Genomic DNA, 23820 nt, shown 5'->3' with positions numbered 1-23820 from the left:
TACAGTGGTTCACATCTCAAACTTTAAATATAGCCTGGGTTTTCGTTGGCCAGTTTTAGAATTCGCGAAGACGGGAGAGAATTCAAAGACATGCTTGGTTAATTTCTTCTGTGTTAGTTTGTTTCTCTTAGAATCTATTTGCCAAACACATTCCAGTGTTTTCAGTAGTGTTGGTTTAGTAAGGCTATTTGGCAGTTTTTTAAAAAAGGAGAATTATTGTGACTCAAGTGATAGGATGTGGTAGGATGAAGTCACAATATGACATCATAGAAGCTTCAATGCAGTGTTCTAGAAAGGCAGATAGAGAGAGTGTCAGTTAAGATACATGGTCAGAAACTAGCCAGCCGGTCACAGTTTAGAAGACCTTCAAGTCAACCGGTGGAGAAATAATGAGGACTTTGAACCTGTTCCCAAATATGGCTATCCTAGGTCTGGTTTAATATTTCAGTAAATGCAAAATAAACACAAAGGAGGAACTCGAGAAGAAGAAAAAGAACTTGTATTCAAAATAATAGTATTAAATTCAAGGTTTGCTAATTTAACAGGTAAAAAAGCAGAGAGGAATAGAATGTATCTCTGCAATTCTGGACTTCATGTATTCCAGAAAATACTGTTCCTGCAAGAGTGTTGTATTAATTTGGTGAACTAGCCTTATTGTGCTCAGGTAAGTAAAATTTCGTCCTAGGCATCTGTAGCAAATATTGTTCCTAGAGACAAATACTCAGTTGTAAGATGGGGATGAGGTTTTATCACTGCATTTCTATGTTTGTCTACCAAGAAGTAAGCTCCACTGAATTCAATGGGGCTTACTCTCTTAACAGATTGCTAAAGCAAAGGGAGGACATGCAATGCCATCAAAAGAAAGGAAAATGAAAATTAGGAACAATAATTATTAGGAGGAATGGAAAGCTAGCTTTAGGCTCAGAAAATCAGGAATGCTATTTTATTTAGATGTTAACAGTAACTATTACAAGACTATTTAAAATGTACATTTGGGTAAAGAAAGGATGCAGGTTTCCTCATATTTATCAGAATGAGATTTAGCACAAATGAACATTTCCTTATAAGGTTTGTAGCAGCAAAGCTAACTGCCGAATAGAGGTGATAAATTTTCAAACTATTTTAAGATCAAGACACCCTCCAGAAACTTACATGAGCCAAATAAACACTACTGGATCTCACCCAGTAATAACAAGGGGTTGCGAGGGTAGACTACTGGGAGGCAGCTTCACAGTGAAATGAATTTTATATATTTATTTGATGAAACATTTGTTAACAAGTGGCTGAACTATTTTAACTACGTACAATGAGAGCAAATTTTGTGATACAGCTGGACACATCAACATATGTCTCCCGCTTCTAAAAATGAAGGGATCTGTTCCTTTCTTAGGCCATTAATTGCATCCATTGTAACATTCTGGCTCAGCTCTCAACATCTGAACAAGGCCACAGGTTGTATTGCTTCTTTTTGTTCTTATGATTGCCTGAAGAGATAACAGAAATTCTTTTAGAAGTACACATGAAACCAGAGGTGATAAATAAAGCATGTGCTAATTAATCATCTATGGGTTCTCATATTACACCAATAGCACAACCCTATGCATGTCTGTCTACTCAGAGGGGGAAATATCCTGCTGAGTTCAGTGAGACTTTCCCTTGGAACATGTGCATAGAATTGCAACCTGAACCATTTTCCAAACACAGCCAAATGACACCTGGTCTTCTCATTCTGTTTAGGTGCTTTATCCATGTCTTGGAGATTTCCAAAGTGCAAAGCTACTTCTAGAAAGAAACAAGGTACCTACCATAGAGTGATGACATAGCACACTTGCTTCATCTAGGACCAGGAGTGCAAAGGAATATAATGTTCATAAGACCATCATTACGTAGAACAAGTCTGCCAGTATATATTTAAAACAATTGGTTCAGAAGACTCATGGATCTCACTTAAAATAGGGTCAGGTATACACAGTGCTTTTTCCCCCAGCCAGAGCGCTGTTCTGGAACCTTTCAGGTGGGTGCCTTTGAGGGCTGGTGCTCCCCCCATCCGCTTCTTGCCTTTACGCACTTCGAAGCCCAAAATGAAAATTCAAACTTTATTTTTCACCTTAAGGAAACCAAAATAAGATGTATATTGGTAGCGCTCCGAAGAGCTGCTAATCTGGCAACTGACATTAGGTTTACATACATATTTACCAGACATGCATGGAAAAGGTTTCTTCCAGTGTTAAGAAATGCTACTCTCAAGGCTATGATCCATTTCAACTTTTAGTTCGGTGTTGAAAAACGGAAGCTGCTTAGCATGTACGAGCATAGGCATAGCCAGGTGAGTGCTAAATCAAGCAAATTAAAAAAAAAAAAAAACTTAACTAACTGACCAATTGTGCCACAGATAACTTGGTTCTGCCCCCCCCCAACACAATGCCTGCCCCCCATAAATCCTGGCTATGTATGCCCATGTGTGTGAGTCTATATTTTTTAGATCTATGATTGCACCTAGCTCCTAGCCGCAATAGGTCTAGCTATGGGGCAGGGCCATTTCATATTTCCTTTTATTCAATCCATTTCCCATGTAGCAGCGACGGGCTTCAAGCTTTCCAGGCTGGCCTCTACCTTTGCACATGTGTGTTTGCATGAGGGCCCTTCCAAGCTGCCCTGAATCTAAGAGAACAAGGGAGGCAGGGGCACATTTATTTGAGCTGCCCCAGAACCAGGGGGCAGCACCATCTGTTCAGGGCTGCCCCAAGTCACCCGGCGACTTACTGCAACAACTTCATGGTGAGTTTCGGCATCTAATTTTACAGTGGTACCTTGGATTACAGACTTGGCTAACCCAGAAATAGTGCTTCAGGTTAAGAACTTTGCTTCAGGATGCGAACAGAAATCGTGCTCCGGCGGTGGCGCAGCAGCAGGAGGCCCCATTAGCTAAAGTGGTGCTTCAGGATAAGAACAGTTTCAGGTTAAGAACAGACCTCCATAACGAATTAAGTACTTAACCTGAAGTACCACTGTATTGCAAAAAAAGGCACTGGGTATACAGATATAGCGTCTAGGGAGAGGATGCCTTGAGTCATTTTGAATCGTGATTTTTGCAGAATGGTAAGCTAAGCTTTGGCATACCATGCCAAACTTCTGGCTCCCGGAAAAGAGCTCCCAGTTGCTTGGTGCTCCCCAGTCTTTTTCGAACTAGAGGACATACCTTGGCAACAGCTCATGGTTAGTGAGGAGGGAGCTGAACCACAAGTTTGGCTTCAGATGACATGCTAAGCCAGGCATTGACTTAGATCAGCACAGTGCAGGAATAATAATAATAAAAAAGACTGGAAAAGGAGCATTTTGGATTTTGAGACAACTACAGATACTGTGCCACACCCCTGGAATTCCAGTTACAGTATTGAATTGTAGCAATCTTGATTATTTCGTTGCTGCCGTCTGCTTTATTTATATGCAACTGTGTTCGCAAGGCACTGGTGTTTTTTATATTTTATGGCAACCGTGATTATTGTGAGCCGCTTTGAACTTTGTCGTTGGAGAAGCGGGACACAAGCCAGATCAAACTCCCTTTTGCTTCCCCATCTTTTGCACAGCCTAGGCTCGCTCCTACAGGTTCCCACCTTCCCAGACTACAAGCCCCAAGATGCTCCCAGGCGCGCTTCGGCGCGTTTCATCTTTGGGAACTGCCGTCTCCGTGGAGATGCCTGCACTGCGCATCCATTGCGCATCTGCAAACTCCCGTCGCTTCTTCCCCCCGCTTTATAAGGTTGTGCGCTATATGTTTAGGCGGAAATGGGAGCGGGTGTCCTAGCAACAGACAGCGCCTCTCTCTAGCTGGAGTCTGCAAAGTCTCGTTATAAAGCAGCAGCGGCAAGAGGGAGCAGGATGGCGGTCGGTGCTGGTGGTGCGCCATGGTGAAGGCAGCGGGGACGCACGGTGCGCAAAAGGCGCGGGCACCCTTTTTTCGCTTTGCGCTTTATCCCGCGGCTTCAGGATTTGCATTAAGCCAGTGCAGCTAAGCAGCAGGGCTCGTGTGTGTCTAGCTGTGCATGCAGGAAGAGGCAGGAAGGGCTTTTGGGTGCAAAGGGGCTCGGTTTGGGTGGCTGGGGAGACCCGACGTGCTCGAGGCGAAGGATGCTCGAATCCATCCGTGTCACTGGTGAGTAATGACGCTCATTTCTTTCCCTGCTCCTTTAACCCATCCGGCCCTTGCAGCTGCTGACATTCTTCCACCGCAGCAAGGCAGGGTCTGTGCGCGCTCAGGATTTGCAGCCACGGAAAATGGAACTTGCATCCAATCAGAGATAGCATTCTGCACGAGAGTACTTAGAACGTGAGGGTTGTAGCTTTAATGTGATGTAGCAAGCACACTTGGCCGTGGTTAAAATAGAGTTTCTGTTTAGAACAGAATAAATATACCCCCCCCCCCCTTGAACAAAGAACCAAATACACAGGCTGTGGAGTAAGATGACTTTTTGGGCAACTGATCTTTCGGTTTTGAGCTTGGCCTGCCCTTCTGGAAGGAGATGCCATGATGAAAAATTGCTACTCATGTTTTTCACGACTGCAATAAGGATTTCAGTTTTCCTATAAATATTTATGTACATTCATTTCACCATTTTTCTAGCTTGGGTCTGCCAAAGTAAGTTTTGTGTGTGTGTGTGTGTAACAAATGAAGTGTAAAAGGACTTTATTTTCTGACCATTAAAATCAATAGTAGTGCTCTCATAGAATCATACAGAACTCTGTGGTGGGAGAAACTACATTTTATGGAGTTTCTTGAATGCTGATGGTTCTTACCATTCACTTTGGCATGCTCTGTCTGTCCCTCATTTGCAATACTGAAAGGAAAATTGATAAATGAAATGAAAAGTTCAGTAATATTGCAGATACTTTGCCTCTGAATCACACTTTTGTCTTCGCCACTGATTATCAGGAGACTACTCAAAATGTAAAGGATGAAAAAACACAGCACAGACAGAGACTGCTAGTTAATTTTAAAAAATGCAAGCTGTAATGCTCTTCTACAGAAAAGATGGTTGCTAGAGTAATTATTATAGAGCTAGAGCAATAATTGTATAAACCACAGCGGCATAGAAACTACAAGCTAATAATTTGTATTTATTTATGATAACTTGTAAATTATACACTTCTAGTGTTGTTGCTTATAGATAGATAGATAGATAGATAGATAGATAGCTTCCCAAAGACTTCTTTCCAAAGCCATGTTGGAAAAGCCTGCTCAAACAGGGACAGATGTAATAAGTTAATAGCCCACTTTGACAGGATGTCATTATGATAATTTCAATAATTCCTGAAGTGATTACATGAACAGGAGGGCTTTGGGTTGGTAGTGTTACAAAAGCATAACAGTGTTGGAGATGCCAGGGATCTTAAATGGGGCTGATAAATACCAGAGATTCAAAGGGACAGATAACTCTAGACTATATTTAATTCAAAATTAATTTTGTCTGTGTCACAAATAATTACTTATTTTAGCCTAATCTGCTGCAGCCCTCAGATTTCTAGCCCTCATAATTTTGACAGCTTTGAGATATTTTTTATTTCAAAATCCAGTTTTCAAGGGGCCTTACGCCTTCCATCCCTCTTCCCCTGTGTGGGGAACTGTACCTGAACCTTGCATACCTTTGATCTCCTGTCCCAACAGACACTTCTTGTGGAAAGAAATAGATTCAATTATGTAGTTCAGGTAAGACATTCAAATAGAATGTGTATTAAAATAACCTTACTGTAACCTTACTGACTTTTACATAATTTAGTTTGAACATAGTATTCAAGCTTCCTTGACAGGCAACATACACGCTAAACCTTTAAAGTGCATTTGAAGCACATTTGCTGCCTAAAATAATTTTGGGCACTGCAGTTTAAGGGTTGGCGGGAACTGTGCCCCTGCGAGTGGTAAACTACAGTACCCAGAATTATTTGAGGGGGACGTGTGTTCTTCCCCCTCCCTTTTTTTCTTCTGTTTTTGCTGAACCACGCCTGGAGGATGCGGACCATTTGGATCCCTTCCAATCGGGATTCAGGCCTCATCATGGGACTGAAACTGCCTTGGTCGCGCTGGTTGATGATCTCCGGCGGGCTAGGGACAAAGGTGAGAGTTGTTTCCTAGTTCTGCTGGATCTCTCAGCGGCCTTTGATACCATCGACCATAACATCCTTCTGGACCGTCTAGAGGGGCTGGGAGCTGGGGGCACTATTATACAGTGGTTCCGCTCCTTCCTCCTGGGCCGTGTTCAGAAAGTGGTGGTGGGGGATGAGTGTTCAGACCCCTGGGCCCTCACTTGTGGGGTGCCTCAGGGTTCCGTCCTCTCCCCCATGCTTTTTAACATCTATATGAAGCCGCTGGGAGAGATCATCAGGGGGTTTGGACTGGGTGTCCATCAATATGCAGATGATACCCAGCTCTACCTCTCTTTCAAATCAGAACCAGTGAAGGCGGTGAAGGTCCTGTGTGAGTGCCTGGAGGCGGTTGGAGGATGGATGGCGGCTAATGGATTGAGGTTGAATCCTGACAAGACAGAAGTACTGTTTTTGGGGGACAGGGGGCGGGCTGGTGTGGAGGACTCCCTGGTCCTGAATAGGGTAACTGTGCCCCTGAAGGACCAGGTGTGCAGCCTGGGAGTCATTTTGGACTCACAGCTGTCCATGGAGGCACAGGTCAATTCTGTATCCAGGGCAGCTGTCTACCAACTCCATCTGGTACGTAGGCTGAGACCCTATCTGCCTGCGGACTGTCTCGCCAGAGTGGTGCATGCTCTAGTTATCTCCCGCTTGGACTACTGCAATGCGTTCTACGTGGGGCTACCTTTGAAGGTGACTCGGAAACTACAACTAATCCAGAATGCGGCAGCTAGACTGGTGACTGGGGGCGGCCACCGAGACCACATAACACCGGTCTTGAAAGACCTACATTGGCTCCCAGTACGTTTCCGAGCACAATTCAAAGTGCTGGTGTTGACCTTTAAAGCCCTAAACAGCCTCGGCCCAGTATACCTGAAGGAGCGTCTCCACCCCCATCGTTCTGCCCGGACGCTCAAGTCCAGCGCCGAGGGCCTTCTGGCGGTTCCTTCATTGCGAGAAGCAAAGCTACAGGGAACCAGGCAGAGGGCCTTCTCGGTCGTGGCGCCTGCCCTGTGGAACGCCCTCCCATCAGATGTCAAAGCGATAAATAACTACCTGACATTCAGAAGACATCTTAAGGCAGCCCTGTTCAGGGAAGTTTTTAATCTGTGATATTTTAGTGTATTTTTGGTTTTTATGGAAGCCGCCCAGAGTGGCTGGGGAAACCCAGCCAGATGGGCGGGGTACAAATAATAAATTATTATTATTATTATTATTATTATTATTATTATTATTATTATTTTGTGTCACCTGTGCCAACAAACTGTGGTTAATCTTAACTATGGTTTGTCTTAAGCGACACGGGTGGCGCTGTGGTCTAAACCACTGAGCCTAGGGCTTGCTGATCTGAAGGTCGGCGGTTCGAATCCCTGCGACGGGGTGAGCTCCCATTGCTCAGTCCCAGCTCCTGCCAACCTAGCAGTTAAAAAACACATCAAATTAGATAAATAGGTACCGCTCCGGCGGGAAGGTAAACAGCATTTCCGTGTGCTGCTCTGGTTTTGCCAGAAGTGGCTTAGTCATGCTGGCCACATGACCTGGAAAAACTGTCTGCGGACAAACGTCAGCTCCCTCGGCCAGTAAAGTGAGATGAGCGCTGCAACCCCAGAGTCGTTCGTGACTGGACTTAATGGTCAGGGGTCCTTTAGCTTTAACTTTTTAATGGTTTGTTTAAACATGCCACATTGAAACCATGCATTAAGGAGACGGCTTGCTTCTGCTTTCATTAATCTTATCTATGGTTAATGAAACAAGCCAGCTTTATGAACCGGTTTGAGGTTGCTTTGTTTCCACTAAACATGGTTAAGAGCTAGCATAGTTTGTCTGGGTTTGAGCAGCATGGCAAGCTGCAGTTGATCTAAAAAAGAAGCAAAAGTGCCTGCAGTCCTTGCAGCCACACTGGAGGAGGAGAGGGGACCACACACTTCAGATTCACTGCAGCTTGTCTTCATAATGCTAAACTGGTTGTTGTGGGATGGGAAGGTATTTGTGAAACCATTATTAAGAATCATTTATGCAGTCCCATCAGTGTACAGTGCTAAGCAGAGTAGATTCTAGCCCCAAGGACATGACACATTCTAAATTTCAACAGCAAGAGACGCAAGGATAATAATAAGGAGGATTGAGAGAGGCAAGAATGCCCTTTAGCATGTGCAAAGTACACTTTACTCAACAGTAAAGTAACAGCTTTAATCACATACCTACCATTAGGGAGGTATTAGGGACTCAGGTGGCGCTGTGGGTTAAACCACAGAGCCTAGGACTTGCCGATCGGAAGGTTGGCGGTTCGAATCCCCGCGACGGGGTAAGCTCCCGTTGCTCGGTCCCTGCTCCTGCCAACCTAGCAGTTCGAAAGCATGTCAAAGTGAAAGTAGATAAATAGGTACTGCTCCGGCGGGAAGGTAAACGGTGTTTCCGTGCACTGCTCTGGTTCACCAGAAGCGGCTCAGTCATGCTGGCCACATGACCCGGAAGCTGTACGCCGGCTCCCTCGGCCAGTAAAGCGAGATGAGCGCCACAACCCCAGAGCCGGCCACGACTGGACCTAATGGTCAGGGGTCGCTTTACCTTTACCTTACCATTAGGGAGAGGGGCTTTCAAGTTGAGTAGGCATGTTCTGCATGTTGTAGGATTGTGGAGAAAGCCAATGTAGGCCTCATTTAAGTTATATTTTGAGCCATCATTCTTTCCCCGTCAGAGTTAACTTCCTTCTATTATAGTTTAAAATGGCTCTGTAGCATACATTTCCATTTGAACATATCTTTCCACTTATTTTATGTCTCATGGTGTTCCTTGAATAGCAGGACTCAGTGGGAGAGTTTGGATAGCATGCATAACCATAGTTTAGTGTGACGTCAGTGAGCCACCATGAAGCTCTGTCTCCTAGTCTCCCTCTTTTTGACTCAGGCACAGGCACCAGGAGGATTTGGGAAGCTTTCATTTCGGTTTAAGCACCGTTCATTGAGTCATCTGACCTGACAAAGTCTGGCTACTGTTAGCTATTAAACAAGACAACTTTGAATGTAGGTTATGAAGCTGGCTTGTTTTAGAAAAACAGAGTCAATCTTAACCATGTTTTAGGGCTTGGGTGAGGGACGCAGGTGGCGCTGTGGGTAAAAGCCTCAGCGCCTAGGGCTTGCCGATCGAAAGGTCGGCGGTTCGAATCCCTGCGGCGGGGTGCGCTCCCATTGCTCGGTCCCAGCACCTGCCAACCTAGCAGTTCGAAAGCACCCCCGGGTGCAAGTAGATAAATAGGGACCGCTTACTGGCGGAAAGGTAAACGGCGTTTCCGTGTGCTGCGCTGGCTCGCCAGATGCAGCTTTGTCACGCTGGCCACGTGACCCGGAAGTGTCTCCGGACAGCGCTGGCCCCCGGCCTCTTGAGTGAGATGGGCGCACAACCCTAGAGTCTGTCAAGACTGGCCCGTACGGGCAGGGGTACCTTTACCTTTACCTTAGGGCTTGGGTGAAATGCTAAACTGTGGTTAATGGCAAATGGAAGCAGACACTTTGAAACACATCCCAGCTTTGATGGATGAGGGGACAGCATGTGAGCTGTGACTTGTTCTCATCACATTAACTTACTGCTTAGAGTTCCATTCATGCAAGATCTTCCCCAGTGGAGGTTGAGAAGTGGCTCTTACAGTGCAATCCCACGCATGTTTACTCAGAAGTAAGTCCATTGGACATTCTTGTTTTCAGGTAAGTGTGCACAGGATTGTGCTATTAGTTCCCCAAAGGGTATTTTGACTGCATGGTTGTTAGGAGATTTTTCCTGATGATTGCTAGAATGGCAGTTTGTCAAGTCCTCTGGTACATGCCAAAGCAAAACACCCTCGGGAAGCACTTTTGGGTTGACGCTGGCTAAAATGACCAAATCAGACTTGAACTGTTATGCCCTGTGGTGCTTTGCTAAGCATAAAAGGGAATGTTTCTCAAATTACCCTTCAAGCCAAACTAACATCACACGTCATCTTGCACATGATTGAATTTAGCACTTCTTACTCCACCTTTGCAGTGTTTAAGGGAAACACGAACGTAAAATATTGCTGCCCCTGACTCTTCTGAGGTATTGTATATATTATGCATTGCATACAGCAGCATGGTAGCTGATCTTATACTCTTTGTGTTGGCAGCTTTGACAGCGCTTAAATGCAAGAATTTATGAGGGTAAAGTAATTACACTGAAGTCACAGGAATGAAAGCTTTCACAGTGTTTTGTGTTTGCTGGGAAAACAGAATCTACTACCAGAAATTTCATTATCCCATTCTGTGAGGGTTTTGCTTTTGGGCAATGCATTCCATAATTTCGTTCACTGAGAACAAAATAGCCACTTTCACTAGACCTCTTCTATAACTAAATGTGGGCCTAATCTAAAGAAGCATTTCTCAGTCTTTTTGAACCCTTCCTCCCTTCTTTGGATACACTCTACGTTTCACCCACACACGCCAAAAGAGGATTGAGGCAGTGGTTCTATTATACACAGCTGTAGAAGTGCCCTCCATCTGAGCAACCCAAGCATGGTTTCATCTACAGGGTCCAGCTCGGGGCAAATAAATGGTTCTGGAAGTTTTAAAGCAAGAAACAGTTGTGCACAGCACAGATTAGCTTCACACTCCAATTCCTTTTCCTCTCCAATATCTAGAGCAGTTGCCTTTGAAAAATCTAGTAATGGGCGAGCAGATGGATAAATGTATTCATGTGTTTATTATTTTTAATGTGGAGCTGAAGTATTGTGAATAAGGATAACAGTTTAGTGCTGAGCTAGGGCTGAGCTAGGGACGCGGGTGGCACTGTGGGTTAAACCACAGAGCCTAGGACTTGCTGATCAGAAGGTCGGCAGTTTGAATCCCCGTGACAAGGTGAGCTCCCGTTGCTCAGTCCCTGCTCCTGCCAACCTAGCCGTTCGAAAGCACGTCAGAGTGCAAGTAGATAAATAGGTACCACTCTGGCGGGAAGGTAAACGGTGTTTCCGTGTGCTGCTCTGGTTCGCCAGTAGCGGCTTAGTCATGCTGGCCACGTGACCTGGAAGCTGTACGCCGGCTCCCTTGGGCAGTAAAGCGAGATGAGCGCCGCAACCCCAGAGTCGGTCACGACTGGACCTAATAGTCAGGGGTTCCTTTACCTTTACCTTTAGGGCTGGATTCTGTGGCTTGTAAGCATGGAATTTCCCTGTGGAGCTGGGCTCTTCCTGTGGTTAAGAGACAAGCAGGTCAGGAGTTCTCATCGACTAATTTTAGGACTGGAGTGGGCCAGTTGTTCCCAGAATCCACTACCTGGATCCAATTTGGGAGCTGTGGGCTTCTCTCATACACAACCACAGTGTTAAGCAATGTCTTCCCCATTTTTGAGCAGGAGGAGGGAGATGCCAGCTCTATTTTTGAAGTTTCAAGAATAGCCACAATTTGCTCAACTGTTTATTTTATCCAGCAAACACAAGAGTGGAAATTACTTGTGCACAATAGCTTTGGAAAAGCAGGAATTGCCAAATGACACTTGTGCCAGAAAGGGCGGGAGAGGAAGTCCTTCTCTCGTCCCCACTGAGAGGAAATGTTTAGCGCGTAGCATTCTTTCTGTGTAGAACCAAAAGGCAAATAAGGTGACAGTTTTTGACTGTTCCAATAAAGTGGGTAGAACAGTTTTCCTTTGCTTTCTCTCTTATCCCCCATCTCTCTCACATACGGCTGTGCAGAGATATTTGTGGCACTTTCAGGACACCCCATGTAATAGGGAAACATTTCCCAGCTTGAAGGTGTTACATGGATAGATAGATATATTTAAGAACTGTATTCAGTCTCAAAATACGGGTTTTAAAACAGGTGAATTCAGCCTTTTGTTTGTATGCAATGCATTCTTAATGACTGTGCATTGAGGTGCCACAATCCAAGCTCTTGGAGATATGTTTGTATCAGTAAGTATACAGTGGTACCTCGGGTTACATATGCTTCAGGTTACAAAGTCCGCTAACCCAGAAATATTACCTCGGGTTAAAAACTTTGCTTCAGGATGAGAACAGAAATTGTGCAGCAGCGGCACGGCAGCAGCGGGAGGCCCCATTAGCTAAAGTGGTGCTTCAGGTTAAGAACAGTTTCAGGTTAAAAACAGACCTATGGAACGAATTAAGTACTTAACCCGAGGTACCACTGTATATATAAAGGTTGCCTTTGTGTGTTTCTATGCCTGCACGTTCCTAGTTGCACAGAATCTGAAAACATCATGTTGGATTGGATTGGTTTTCTTTTTCTTTCTTCTTAATTTACTGCAGAAAAGCTTCACTGGCCAGAGCAAGAGCTCTCAAAAAAGACAGTCTTGAGTCCGGACGAGTACAATTTCTTTCCTAAGAATGAAAGCAGCAGCATTCGGCGCCTGTCCCAGTCAGGAATCCTCAAGGACACATTCACCACAGGGACCAGCAGCTACAACGTCCTTCTGCAGAGCAAAGAGGAAAAAAAGCACCTTCTCCAAAAGCACCCCTTGGCCCACCACAAGAGGCACCGGAAGCCGGCCAGGCCCCCTAATGCTTCGCGGGGCAGCGAGCGCCAGAAGATCAAGGTCCCGCCGCCTTTGCCCAGGAGCGGGTGGTGCGGCCTCAGCCGGCAGCCCTCCCTCTTCATCACTAGCCCTATACCCAGCGGCATCAAGTTGGCACGCAGTATTTCCGTAACAGGGAGCAGCATTGGCTTGCCCAAGACCAAGGCGAAAAGGCATTCCTTCTCCAGCCTCGCAAAGCCAAAACCGCTGCAGAGATCCAAGAGCTATTTAAAAGAGGCAGACGCCGCCGGGCGGAAGTTCTGTATCCTCACTGCCATCAAGCCTTCCAACGTCGAGAAGGAGAAGATGAAGTTCTTCAAGTCGGACTTCAGCTACAACCCGCAGTTTGAATATGCAAGCTCTGCGTTGTCCAGCGTGATAGCAAAGCACAGCCAGGCGTCCAGCACGTTTCTCAAGCAGGTAATGGTGCACAGCTCCCAGTGCCAGGGTAATGGTGCACAGCTCTGCCTTTTGCCCTCCACCACCAACTAAAGATGGGACGCAGGTGGCGCTGTGGGTTAAACCACAGAGCCTAGGACTTGCCGATCAGAAGGTTGGCAGTTCGAATCCCCATGACGTGGTGAGCTCCTGTTGTTCGGTCCCTGCTCCTGCCAACCTAGCAGTTCGAAAGCACGTCAAAGTGCAAGTAGATAAATAGGTACCGCTCCGGCGGGAAGGTAAACGGTGTTTCCGTGCGCTGCTCTGGTTCACCAGAAGCAGCTTAGTCATGCTGGCCGCATAACCCAGAAGCTGTACGCCGGCTCCCTCGGCCAATAAAGCGAGATGAGCGCCGCAACCCCAGAGTCGGTCACGACTGGACCTAATGGTCTGGGGTCCCTTTACCTTTACCTTTATCACCTAAAGAATATTACCACCTTCCAGTTTCCATCATCCCTACCCACTGGCCATGCTGGCTGGAGCTGAGGGGAGTTGGAGTGCTAAGCTGCTCTATGCCATGACCCAAAAGGCAAGAAGAAAGTGACTCGTTCTTCAAATGTTGTCTTGGCTTTCAGGAAACAGTCCCCTGTGGTTGTCTTTCCTCCCAAACGAGGAAAGGGAGCAAATCCAGGTTTTGGCCTCTTTTACCTCCCAGGCTGAGAGGGCAATGGTTGATTCCTATATTTCATCTTATTTTATTTATTCACGTTATTGGTTAGAGGGGAGAAAAAGAGAAAAAAACAGGCAGTTTCATAACAGGTTTTTTTTGTGTAATAATAATAATAATAATAATAATAATATAGTGATGATGCAAGAAATCAGAGAATGAAATTGTATGTTGATGACTGACTGCCTGCAGTCAGAGTTAGTGGGTTAGCATGCATTGATTTTGTTGTTGTTTAATTAACTTTGGAGAGTTTTACATAATGCATTTTGTTGATTTAGGCAGCACTTTTGTTGATTTCTTTGCCCTTGACTTTGATTGAAATGTGGCAGGGACTGGTTAGTAAATAAGGTTGGGTCTGTGCAGATCAGTTATTGTGTAGCCAGAACATTTCAGACGATAAGCCCTGTTTCCCCCTCATTTCCATTGTGATGCATCCCCTCAAAGACATCCACATCTCCTTAGAAGCAGCTGGGCTTAGGATTGCGGCCTTCATACAAGAGCCTTGTTCCTGCAAAGGTGGGCTTCCTCATTTCAGTGGCGGGGATAGCGCCACAGAGACACAGGTTTCAAGCTGCCTTCTGCACTGAGGTGGGTGAGGAAGACCTTGCAAGACGTCTTCTAAGGGCTGGAGAACCAGTGTCCCTCCAGAATGCCAGCAAGGTGTATTGGTTAAGTGTGTGGGACTGGGACCTGGGAGACCAAGGTTCGAATCTCACTGAGGCACCTTGGACCAGTCACGGTCCCTCATCCTAACCAACCTCAATAGGTAATTGTGGGAATTAAATGAGGAAGGGGAGAACCATGTACCCCACCTCGAGGTCCTTGGAGGATAAAAGGGTGGGATGTAAATGCAATGAAGAAATGAAATGTTGCTGGACTCCAATTCCCATCATCCCTCACCATTGGCCATGCCAGGTGGGGTAGATGGGAGTTGGAGTCCAGCAACATCTGCAGGGCCACAGACTCCCCACTCCTATTCTAAGTGCACATCTGGCTTCCCATAGCCCACCGGTACCAAAGGCTCTAGGTGCATAGAGTTAAGGCTGATATTGATGTCTCATCATCTACAGACATCAAGTTAAAACGATGGATGTTTTCATTTTCACATGTGAAAAAAAGTTAGGATTGACTGAATGGGTGGTTCACATGTAAAGGTAAGCCATGGTTTAGTGTTAGGAGGAGAAATCTCAGCAACTCCAAGAGAAACGTCAGGCATGAACAGTGCCTTTCTCATCCCATGCAGCTGAGAGGAGGACATCTCCCAAATTTGCTTCCAGTTTTCAGCTTGGTGTTAAATGGGGCGAAGGGGGAGAGGCAGGGCGCGAATCTGCTGCATTGCTGGAGACCTGTTGAGGCTCATCCGAGTAACATTAATCCATGGTTTAGCTTTGCATGCAAAAAACCATGTTAAGTTGGCAAATGGATGGTAGACAGCAATAAATAAACAATCCAACTAAGCTGATTTTGCAGGAGCAAACACATGTTCCCACTGAGCAATTTCCTTTCCTATCCCCCCTTCAACAAGTGTTCCATATCTTGGATTCCTCAGTCAGCTTAAGTGCTCAGCAAGCCAAAGTTAAATCATGCAAACCTTTCCTAAAAGTTTTGCTTTAGGAATATTTGATTCGCTGCTTCCTTGTTTGTTTTCAACAGAATACAGTGGATGGTGTTATTTCTTTTCCTTTCTACTTCTTGCATGCTGCATGAAGGAAGCCCAGTTCTTATGAAAATCTCAGTTTCACCACAGAGAGGGATTTTCCAGATGACTGAAAACAGAGTTGGTTGCTGATTAATTCTTCCAGTATGTTAAGGCTGCAATCCTATATTCACTTCCCTGCAAGTAAATCCCATTGAGCCCAAAGGGATTTACTTTTGATTAAACATAGGTAGGATTGTTCTGCAATTCAGTATTTTAGCAAGAAGGAAAAGAGCCCACCCATTGAAGATATCTGTTTCGGCATATGTTTGCATAACCTGATGCTGTTCCCTCAGTGGTTTACTGGTTCAAATTCACATTGGCTCTAAGAGTTTTGCTTATGCCAAACTAAACCTAAGGGTGACTCACAACAGAGCGAGTAGAGGTCTTTTTTAGCAACAGGTGGGGTGTGGGCGTGAGGGGATTATATCTTCGCTTTTTCCATAGGCCCTCCTTTTCTCCCTGCTTGACAATGCAAGGAAGAAAAGGATTGTGCCGGAAGATGAAATATTAAAGGGAACCGTCTATTTAAATGAAGCAATTAATTTTTCTCCCCAACAGAAACTGGATCTGTGTAATGAGCGATGGGTGTTCCAAATGTCTGTCAAAGTTCTAGGACTTTGTTAGGGAAACTGGAGAACCATCACTCTGAATTATTTAGGTGACACATTGCAAAGTACACTGCCCTCCTGCATCACAACAGAGCACAAACTTTCCTGTAAGTCTCTGGTAGATCACAGACATACATGTCGGAATCTGAAAACGGGTGGGAAACTCATGAAATGGAAATCAAAATAGTATTCTTCTACTTGTGCTCATGTCCAGAAATTTAGCATGTAAGCATGGGAGGTTTGGGTGTGTGTTTGGTTTTCCTCTGCCTGTAAAGCCAGCGCTGTTTCCCTCAGTGGGAGGAGACAGTATGTCAATCCTTTTGCAATTGCCAGACCGCCTCGTCTTTTGAAGTGAATTGTGCAAAGTCTCCATGTGCATTCTGGAGTGCACAGGTGGCTCTACTTGGGAGACTCTATCATTTTTGGATAGGGAGACTCTATCGTTTTTGTATTTGTTGTGAAATATCTATAAAAACTTCTGATATTGTGCACATTGCCTGAGTATCGGTGTCCAGCACAGGAAGTGCAAGGGAGCTCTGGCATTGCTGCAGTGCAGGTGGCCAAGGGTAGCACTGCAGCTGCCGGCTGAGCAGGAGTCTCATGACATGAAGGGCCACTGGGATTCTGCCCAGCTCTATGAAGCTGCCTAGGGCCTCAAGATGATCTGTTTTAGGGAATACCCGTTGTCAGGGCTGGAGTCGGACACAGGGCTCCGTTGCCAGTGAAGTCAACTCTTGGAAACAGCATACAACTCAGCAACACTTCCCAGCAGGTCTTGCCCCTGTGGAGCAGAAGGTCTTTGCCTTCTTCCCTCTCTGACTTGTCCTCTTCCAGTTGTATCCCAAGCAGTCTCAAACTGCATCTGTACACCTCTGGTTTTTGTTTCATCCTCCTCATTATTCTGCACCTTATTGGAGACCGAGGGGGAGGGTAGCTTATCACAGCAGGAGAGGGAAATTCTCTGGATTCTTCAGCAGTCTCTTGAGCTGCTGCCTCTGCTTCAGCCTTGGAGTCTGAACTGCTCCCTCTCACCAGCTCTACCTGCTCACTAAGTCCCTGATTAACAGCTTTTGCTCTGTTTTTGTCTCTTGTGCAGGCCATCAAAATCATGGAACTGACTTTGCAAAAATATGGATGCTACGAAAATTTTGAGCAAGCCACCGGAGGCAGCCTCCTGCCCAGAAGTCGTATCTGGAACCATGTCAGGAAATACATGATGAAAGAAGGCTGCCTAGGCGAGGTTGGATCACTTGTAACAGCATTTATCTGTTGATCGATCTGTCGATTTATTGATCAATCTAACACCATAGAATCAGGGCTCTCCCATGCATGCCCCAGACTTAAGATATCAAGTTAAGATATCTGGGGAACTTTTAGAAGAAAGGAGAGGAGCTTCCACTGCAGCATCTGTCACCTGAGGCATCTGCCTCGCTTTGCCTAACGCTAGGGCCAGGTCACGACACATTTCACCTGGACATCCCAATGGCAAAGGTCATGTCAGCAGGGAGAGAAATCTCACCCTTCCAGTAACTAAATTGGCTTTCTAGGCTTTCATTCATACTGTTTTACTTTGGCTAAACCCAGCAGGAAAAACAATATAATCCATAAGAATTCACCAGTATTCATTGTTCCCAACAGAAATAGCACCTCTGTCGCTGTGTTTTCTGTATTCTTGGTTATTTCTCGCTGGATGCTCAGAGGCCGGGTGCCCAAACAGCCCAGGATGAGTCCAGCACAGGATTGCTCTGTCTGGGGCCTACATTGTGCAGTCTGTATTAGACACGGATGTGACTGGGTGCTGGACTAGTGAATCTTCACTGACCCTTTGCAACAGTCACTTCCTGTTGTATCTGCAGTCCATTGGCATTGCATTGGGTGAATCGACACCTTGAACTTTTGGTTCACAATGACTCTATATACATGGTGGTCTTGTAGTGAGGTTAAAGATCACTGGGAAATGATATATAATGAATTGAAAAAGATGTTTAAAATAATGTTTGTAAAAAAAAAGAAGCTTTCCTTTTGGGAATTATAAGGACAGAACTACCAAAACAGTATAGAAATTTATTCATGTATGTGACTACAGTGGCAAGAATGTTACCTGTCCAAAAATGGAAAGAAGAAGAAGTCCCAGCAAAAGAAGTATGGATGCAAAAACTTATGGAATATGCAGAAATGGCGAAACATCCCGGAAAAATAAGAAATCAAGATAACTTTTTTTTTTAAAGAATGGAAAAGGTTTATTGAATATTTACAAACAAACTGTAAACAGATAAGAACATGGGCAGGATTATTGTAATAACCTGCAGTTTTATAAGAATATATATTTAAAGTAGATGAATAAATGAGCAAATTAAGTTAATTTGCAAAAAATATTAAAAATAAATTTAAGGAACCGCAGAAAGAGGGGGAAGGAAGTCAAGTTTTGAAATGTTAAAATGATTGTAAAATTAATTGAAATATATAAAATTGAAAATCATAAATTAAAAACCCCCGCAATTACTCTATACAGAATTGGAAATGTGTTGCTGGAGCTAGGAATGCAAAACCTTTGATTGTTTAAAGGTTTAATATCTCTTCTTTTTTTATTCAGATTGTGGTCCATCTCTCCGAAGACTTGCTTTCTCGAGCCTCGATGACGGTGGTGAACGGCCGCCCAACTCTTACCATCAATATTGCCACAGCACGTGAGCATTGGCTAGAAGGAATGCTGAGGCACGAAATAGGTACGCAAATAAGGGACGCCATTGTGCAGATAAGTCATGCACGTATGCCCATCTCTAGGCATTTGTTATGTGACTTGCTAAGCCGGTTGCTGTTGAGAAGGGTGCTGATAGGTAAGGCCTTTCTTCACCAAGAAGGAATGGCTGAGTGGTTAAGATCCCAGTCACCTGACAAAGGATGAGGGAGGTCTTCTGGTTTGGAAAACTGGAAGCTGTGGTTGCCATCCAAGGAGGCAGTTCCATCTGCTGATGAGGATCTGACAAGGGATGGTGGAAAGCACTGAGGTCAGGTCAACAGAGAAGTAGCTTGCCGACTAAGGACTTAATCATAAGACTAGACCAGGAGCCACAGCTGCAGCTAGATTATTAATTGCCCAAAATTGGAAAAGTCAAAGCACCCCAGCAATTAGAGATTGGCAAACAAAGTTATTTGAATTTGTAGAACTTGCAAAAATGACACAAAAAATTAGAAACCAAAAAAATACAAAGTTTATTAATGATTGGAACAAATTTATGACATACATTGAAGGGAATTATAAGAACATAAAAACTACAGCAGGACTGATATAGATCTTACGATGTGTAAACCATTATAATTATTAGTTGCAAGAGAAATAAATTACTCATATTAAGAAACCTGAAACCGGGAGGGATGGAAGTCAATAGGTGTACAAAGGAACGATTTAAGTATTTAAAGATATAAAGAGATAAATGAGAAGACAAAGAATTGTAATGGGAAATGGTCGCTATTTTTATGTTATGCTCAGATATTTATTTAATTTTCTTTTTTTGTTTTTGGGGTTTTATGTAATGGTTGTAACTGTTTATTCGGTTTTCTTTTTGGTTACTTAAGTGAAAATTAATAAAAAGAATTAAAAATAAAAAAAAGACTAGACCAGGAGCCAATCAGTACTGAGGGATCTTCTGATCAGCAGATTAAGTTTCTTAAGGGACTGGGTGAAGATGGTATATATATAAAAAAATCACCTGGCCTCCATCCAACTGTTACCAGTGGTGGTGAGAAAAAAAGATTTCAAGAAAGTGCTTCGCATTAAATGATGTCTCTCTTTCCTTGTTCCTAATGGTATTCTTGTTCTGTAAAGCTCATTGGGCGACAGAGCATTAACTGAGGATGTGATTGGACAGGAAGAGAGCGCTTAACCCTTTGCCCACCCCCTGTCAATTTTTTAACCTCCCTTCCCTCAGCCAGGAGGGATGTAAGTGTTAGTGACCTAAAAGTATCAGTGACCTAAAAGAAATATTGGGACGATTTGCAGGGGGAAGTCATTAGACACAGGAAGACATCAACACATATACACAAGGCCACATGGGTTCTCCTGCAGTTCTATTTGGATTATCTCAGTAAATATAGGGCTGGAATCCTCCGTTTGCCAAGGCAATGCAAATGTGTCCTTAAGCAATACATGCAACCCACCAAGAGAAACTCTAGCCCAGGGTTCAGCAAACTTTTTCAGCAGGGGACCGGTCCACTGTCCCTCAGACCTTGTGGGGGGCTGGGCTATATTTTTTTGTGGGGGGAAATGACGAATGAGAGCCAGTGTGGTGTAGTGGTTAAGAGCGGTAGTCCCGTAATCTGGGGACCCGGGTTCGCGTCTCCGCTCCTCCACATGCAGCTGCTGGGTGACCTTGGGCCAGTCACACTTCTCTGAAGTCTCTCAGCCTCACTCACCTCACAGAGTGTTTGTTGTGGGGGAGGAAGGGAAAGGAGAATGTTAGCCGCTTTGAGACTCCTTAAAAGGGAGTGAAAGGCTGGATATCAAATCCAAACTACTCTTCTTCTTCTTCTTCTTCTTCTTCTTCTTCTTCTTCTTCTTCCTATGCCCCACAAATAACCCAGAGATGCATTTTAAATAAAAGTGCACATTCTACTTATGTAAAAACACGCTGATTCCCGGACTGTCCGCAGGCTGGATTTAGAAGGCGATTGGGCTGGATCCGGCCGCTGGGCCTTAGTTTGCCCACCCATGCTCTAGCTCAATTCTTACTGAAATGAACTTGAGTTCCAGAGGCAGAATGCTTGCCCACAGTCAAAATAACTTGCATTTGTCATCTCTCACTGTCTTGAGAAGTTCTGAACTTGAGGCTAAATTTGGTTATGCTTGGGTTTTGGGGGTGTTGTTGTTTTTTTGCCACGGTAGCAGTTTGCACATTTGTGGCTAACATTCTGGCAATGCCTGCATGATTGCGTGGTTGTCTGTATGCTTTACAGGAACTCATTATCTGAGAGGCATTAATAACAACAGCCAGCTGTGGAGCACCTGGAATGGGCGAAGAAAACATGGCCTCAGACCCATCAACCCCACAGAGGAAGGCCTGGCAAGTATCCACAGTGTTCTCTTTCGGAAAGATCCCTTCCTGTGGAGGGCGGCACTTCTATATTACACGGTCTACCAAGCAAGTCAAATGTCCTTCCAAGAGCTCTTTCAGGACATTGGGAAGTTTGTCACAGATCCCAATACTAGGTGGGACTATTGTGTTCGAGCCAAGAGAGGCTGGACCGATACTTCTCTTCCAGGTAAGCCTTTTCCCCCCTCCCCTTCGGTTTGAATGTTTTCTTTGAAGCTGTGATTCTTTAAAAAGGCTCCCTGAAAGCTCAAGAAACAAAAGTTCAGGCGAGGGCAGAAATTGTTCTTACAAGTCTTTAAAAACGGGAATCATAAAAAGGTAAAAGTAGAAGGAATCTCTGTTGGGAATGAGATATAGGTACAAAAACGATACAGAATATTCAAAATAAAGCTTTGTTAAGTACAGTATGAAGATGATTCTGTCGAGACGTTTGAGCTTCAAGACCATGCACAATAGTCATGCACAAATTGCTGCCTCACGGGTCACAGAAGGAGGTGGCTCACTCTTTGAACCATTTATGATGAAATAAAGAGGATTAGACTTCTGCCTAGGTGTATACCTGCATCATGTCATAGCTAGTGATCTTAAATGTTTATACTAAGAGGAGCAGCAAATTTTAGATCTGGCATGCTCCCCTTATTTCCTTCAGTAGAATTAAGGTGGGTTATATCTTAAACCGGAGCTTTCCAAATTTCTCATGTTGGTGACACACTTTTTAGACACGCATCATTTCGCGACACAGTAATTCAGTTTTACTAGCAAACCGGCAGGCTGCTCGCTCCCTTTCTACACCAACACACTGAAGCCGACACACTTCACGTGTCGCGACACACAGTTCGGAAAACTCTGTCTTAAACATTTTACGTAGCTGAGTCATGGGTTGATCTATTAATCTCCTCAGCCTAACTTAAGCATATTTACTCAGAAGTAATTCCCACCAAGTTCAATGAGACTTAATATGTTGAGGATTGCAGTCTTACACGCTTGTGTGTGCTTTGTCAGAAGCAAAGCCTGCTGAGTTGTTCCTGATATATGTATGTGCGTGTTGTTGTGTAAATATGCAAGGATAATTGTCATTTGTGCATCGCTAAATCTTTTGCTTTTTCCTAAAATTGGGCTCACCACCGATAAATCCAATTATTTTAGGTTGCTTCAGTAAAGATCAGGTCTACTTGGATGGCATCCTCCGGATTCTGAGATACCGACATACCATCGACTTCTGCTTGCTGACTGCTCTCGGAAAGGTGGGTGAAATTGCTGGGTGGAACACTGATCTATAATAGATCAATCATGAATCATAGATTTTCCTGCCAACAGTGTACTCTTGAAGATTTGAGAACATGGAAGTGCAAGTGGGAGATGTATAAGCCGGCTTATAAACCTGGGGCAGATTTACGTCCATTGGAAAGAAGTGGGTTGGATTCTGCTTCTGCTTCTAGCACTGCATCTTGGTCTCTCAGGATGATAGTAGGCCCGGCCATACCTAAGTTGGCCTAAAGTTCTCTCACTTTGCATGGTATCTGCCTTTCCAAGGTTTACTTCCTGTGCTTTTGGTTTAGTGCTAAAGTGCCGAACTAGGGCGTGCAGGGTGGCACTGAGTCCATGTTTGGAGAACTAGATGCTTGCGCTGCATTGAACCCTCTTTTTCTAATATCCAGGTCTCCTATGAGGATGTGGATCGCCTGAAGGATTTAGGAATGATTGAGAACATGAGGGTGCCACACTTCTTGCAAGACCAAACAAGGTATATGGAACATCTGGAGAAGATCATGGAAGTCAACGAGCTGTCTGACACGGAGCTTAGGCTTCTTCTGCCCTAAACCGCCACTCTTTTTTTTGCTTGCCGCCCGCGTCATTTATACCAGACTGGAACACAGTGAGTCCTGACTCACAGAATTGGAATAACTAACCTTATTTTTGATGCCTGGCAAAAATCTATATTCTTTAAATCTGCTTCTCTGGTGGTGGTTGGTTTTTTTCAGGGGTAAAATGCACAGGTGCAGTCCAGAGGTTGTTTTCAGGGGGGAAAATGCTCCTTTCCACCCCATTCTCAAGATATATGAAAGATTTTGTAAATTTTTGAGATTAAATTATAGCTGGAACTCGCGGATTAAATTATAGCTGGAAACATCCTTTATGAAATTCGTTGTGTAGATTCTTTCACTGTGGCGTTTGCCGATTCTACAGGCTTTTGAATGATTTCCTTTCTAGCATATTGCTATTTGCAACATAATACTTAAATGTTTTAGAATGTAGCATTTTCTATTTTGTTGACCCCATTCACTTGTTGGTTGGTTTCCGGGTTGTGCAGTATTATAGCTAAGCAGTTTTCTGAGGGTTAAGTAATTTGCTTATACATTTTACTATGCCAACTGTTCTTTGAACTCATCTTCCATGTTTCTGGCATCTTCTGTTGGAGAAATACACATGCAATGTGCATTTCTCAGTTCTAATAGAGAAAAGTTGACTACATTTCCCAGTTAGGCTCCATTCATGTGTTAGCTAAGATTCTTCATGAATGATCCCCTAATAAAGGGGCTTTTAGTAGTGGGGTCAACCTCTTTCCACCCTGATTCTGTGTCAAAACTGACACATCATGACTCCCAGTGTGTTGTTGTTTCTGAGGACTGGCTATCTACAATGTGATCT

At 44.4% G+C, this 23820-nt stretch overlaps 1 protein-coding gene across 2 annotated transcripts; it reads left to right on the top strand.

The window, feature by feature from the left end:
- Positions 1-297: 297 nt before the first annotated feature.
- MATCAP2 (microtubule associated tyrosine carboxypeptidase 2) lies at positions 298-23303 on the top strand. Of its 2 annotated transcripts, XM_079947604.1 has the most exons (8): positions 298-664; positions 1738-1797; positions 12404-13089; positions 17178-17321; positions 18675-18807; positions 21035-21340; positions 22318-22415; positions 22830-23303. In XM_079947604.1, the coding sequence occupies exons 2-8, from the start codon at positions 1749-1751 to the stop codon at positions 22989-22991; spliced, it is 1578 nt and encodes a 525-aa protein (XP_079803730.1). In that variant the 5' UTR covers positions 298-664; positions 1738-1748; the 3' UTR covers positions 22992-23303. The 2 variants fall into 2 exon arrangements, with proteins under 2 accessions (XP_079803730.1, XP_079803731.1); XM_079947605.1 differs by lacking the exons at positions 298-664; positions 1738-1797 and adding an exon at positions 3762-4153.
- Positions 23304-23820: the final 517 nt, after the last annotated feature.

This window comes from Podarcis cretensis, assembly GCF_951804945.1.
Source record: "Podarcis cretensis genome assembly, chromosome: 12".
Lineage (NCBI taxonomy): Eukaryota > Metazoa > Chordata > Lepidosauria > Squamata > Lacertidae > Podarcis > Podarcis cretensis.
The sequence above is the reverse complement of the archived record's forward strand: the minus strand, read 5'-3'. Positions and strand labels throughout refer to the sequence as shown.

Coding starts and splice junctions, on each gene's coding strand:
- MATCAP2 (XM_079947604.1), top strand. CDS start 1,749: ATGTCTTGGAGATTTCCAAAGTGCAAAGCTACTTCTAGAAAGAAACAA. Junction 13,090..17,177: donor CCAGCACGTTTCTCAAGCAG/GTAATGGTGCAC, acceptor TCTCTTGTGCAG/GCCATCAAAATCATGGAACT. Junction 22,416..22,829: donor TGCTGACTGCTCTCGGAAAG/GTGGGTGAAATT, acceptor TCTAATATCCAG/GTCTCCTATGAGGATGTGGA.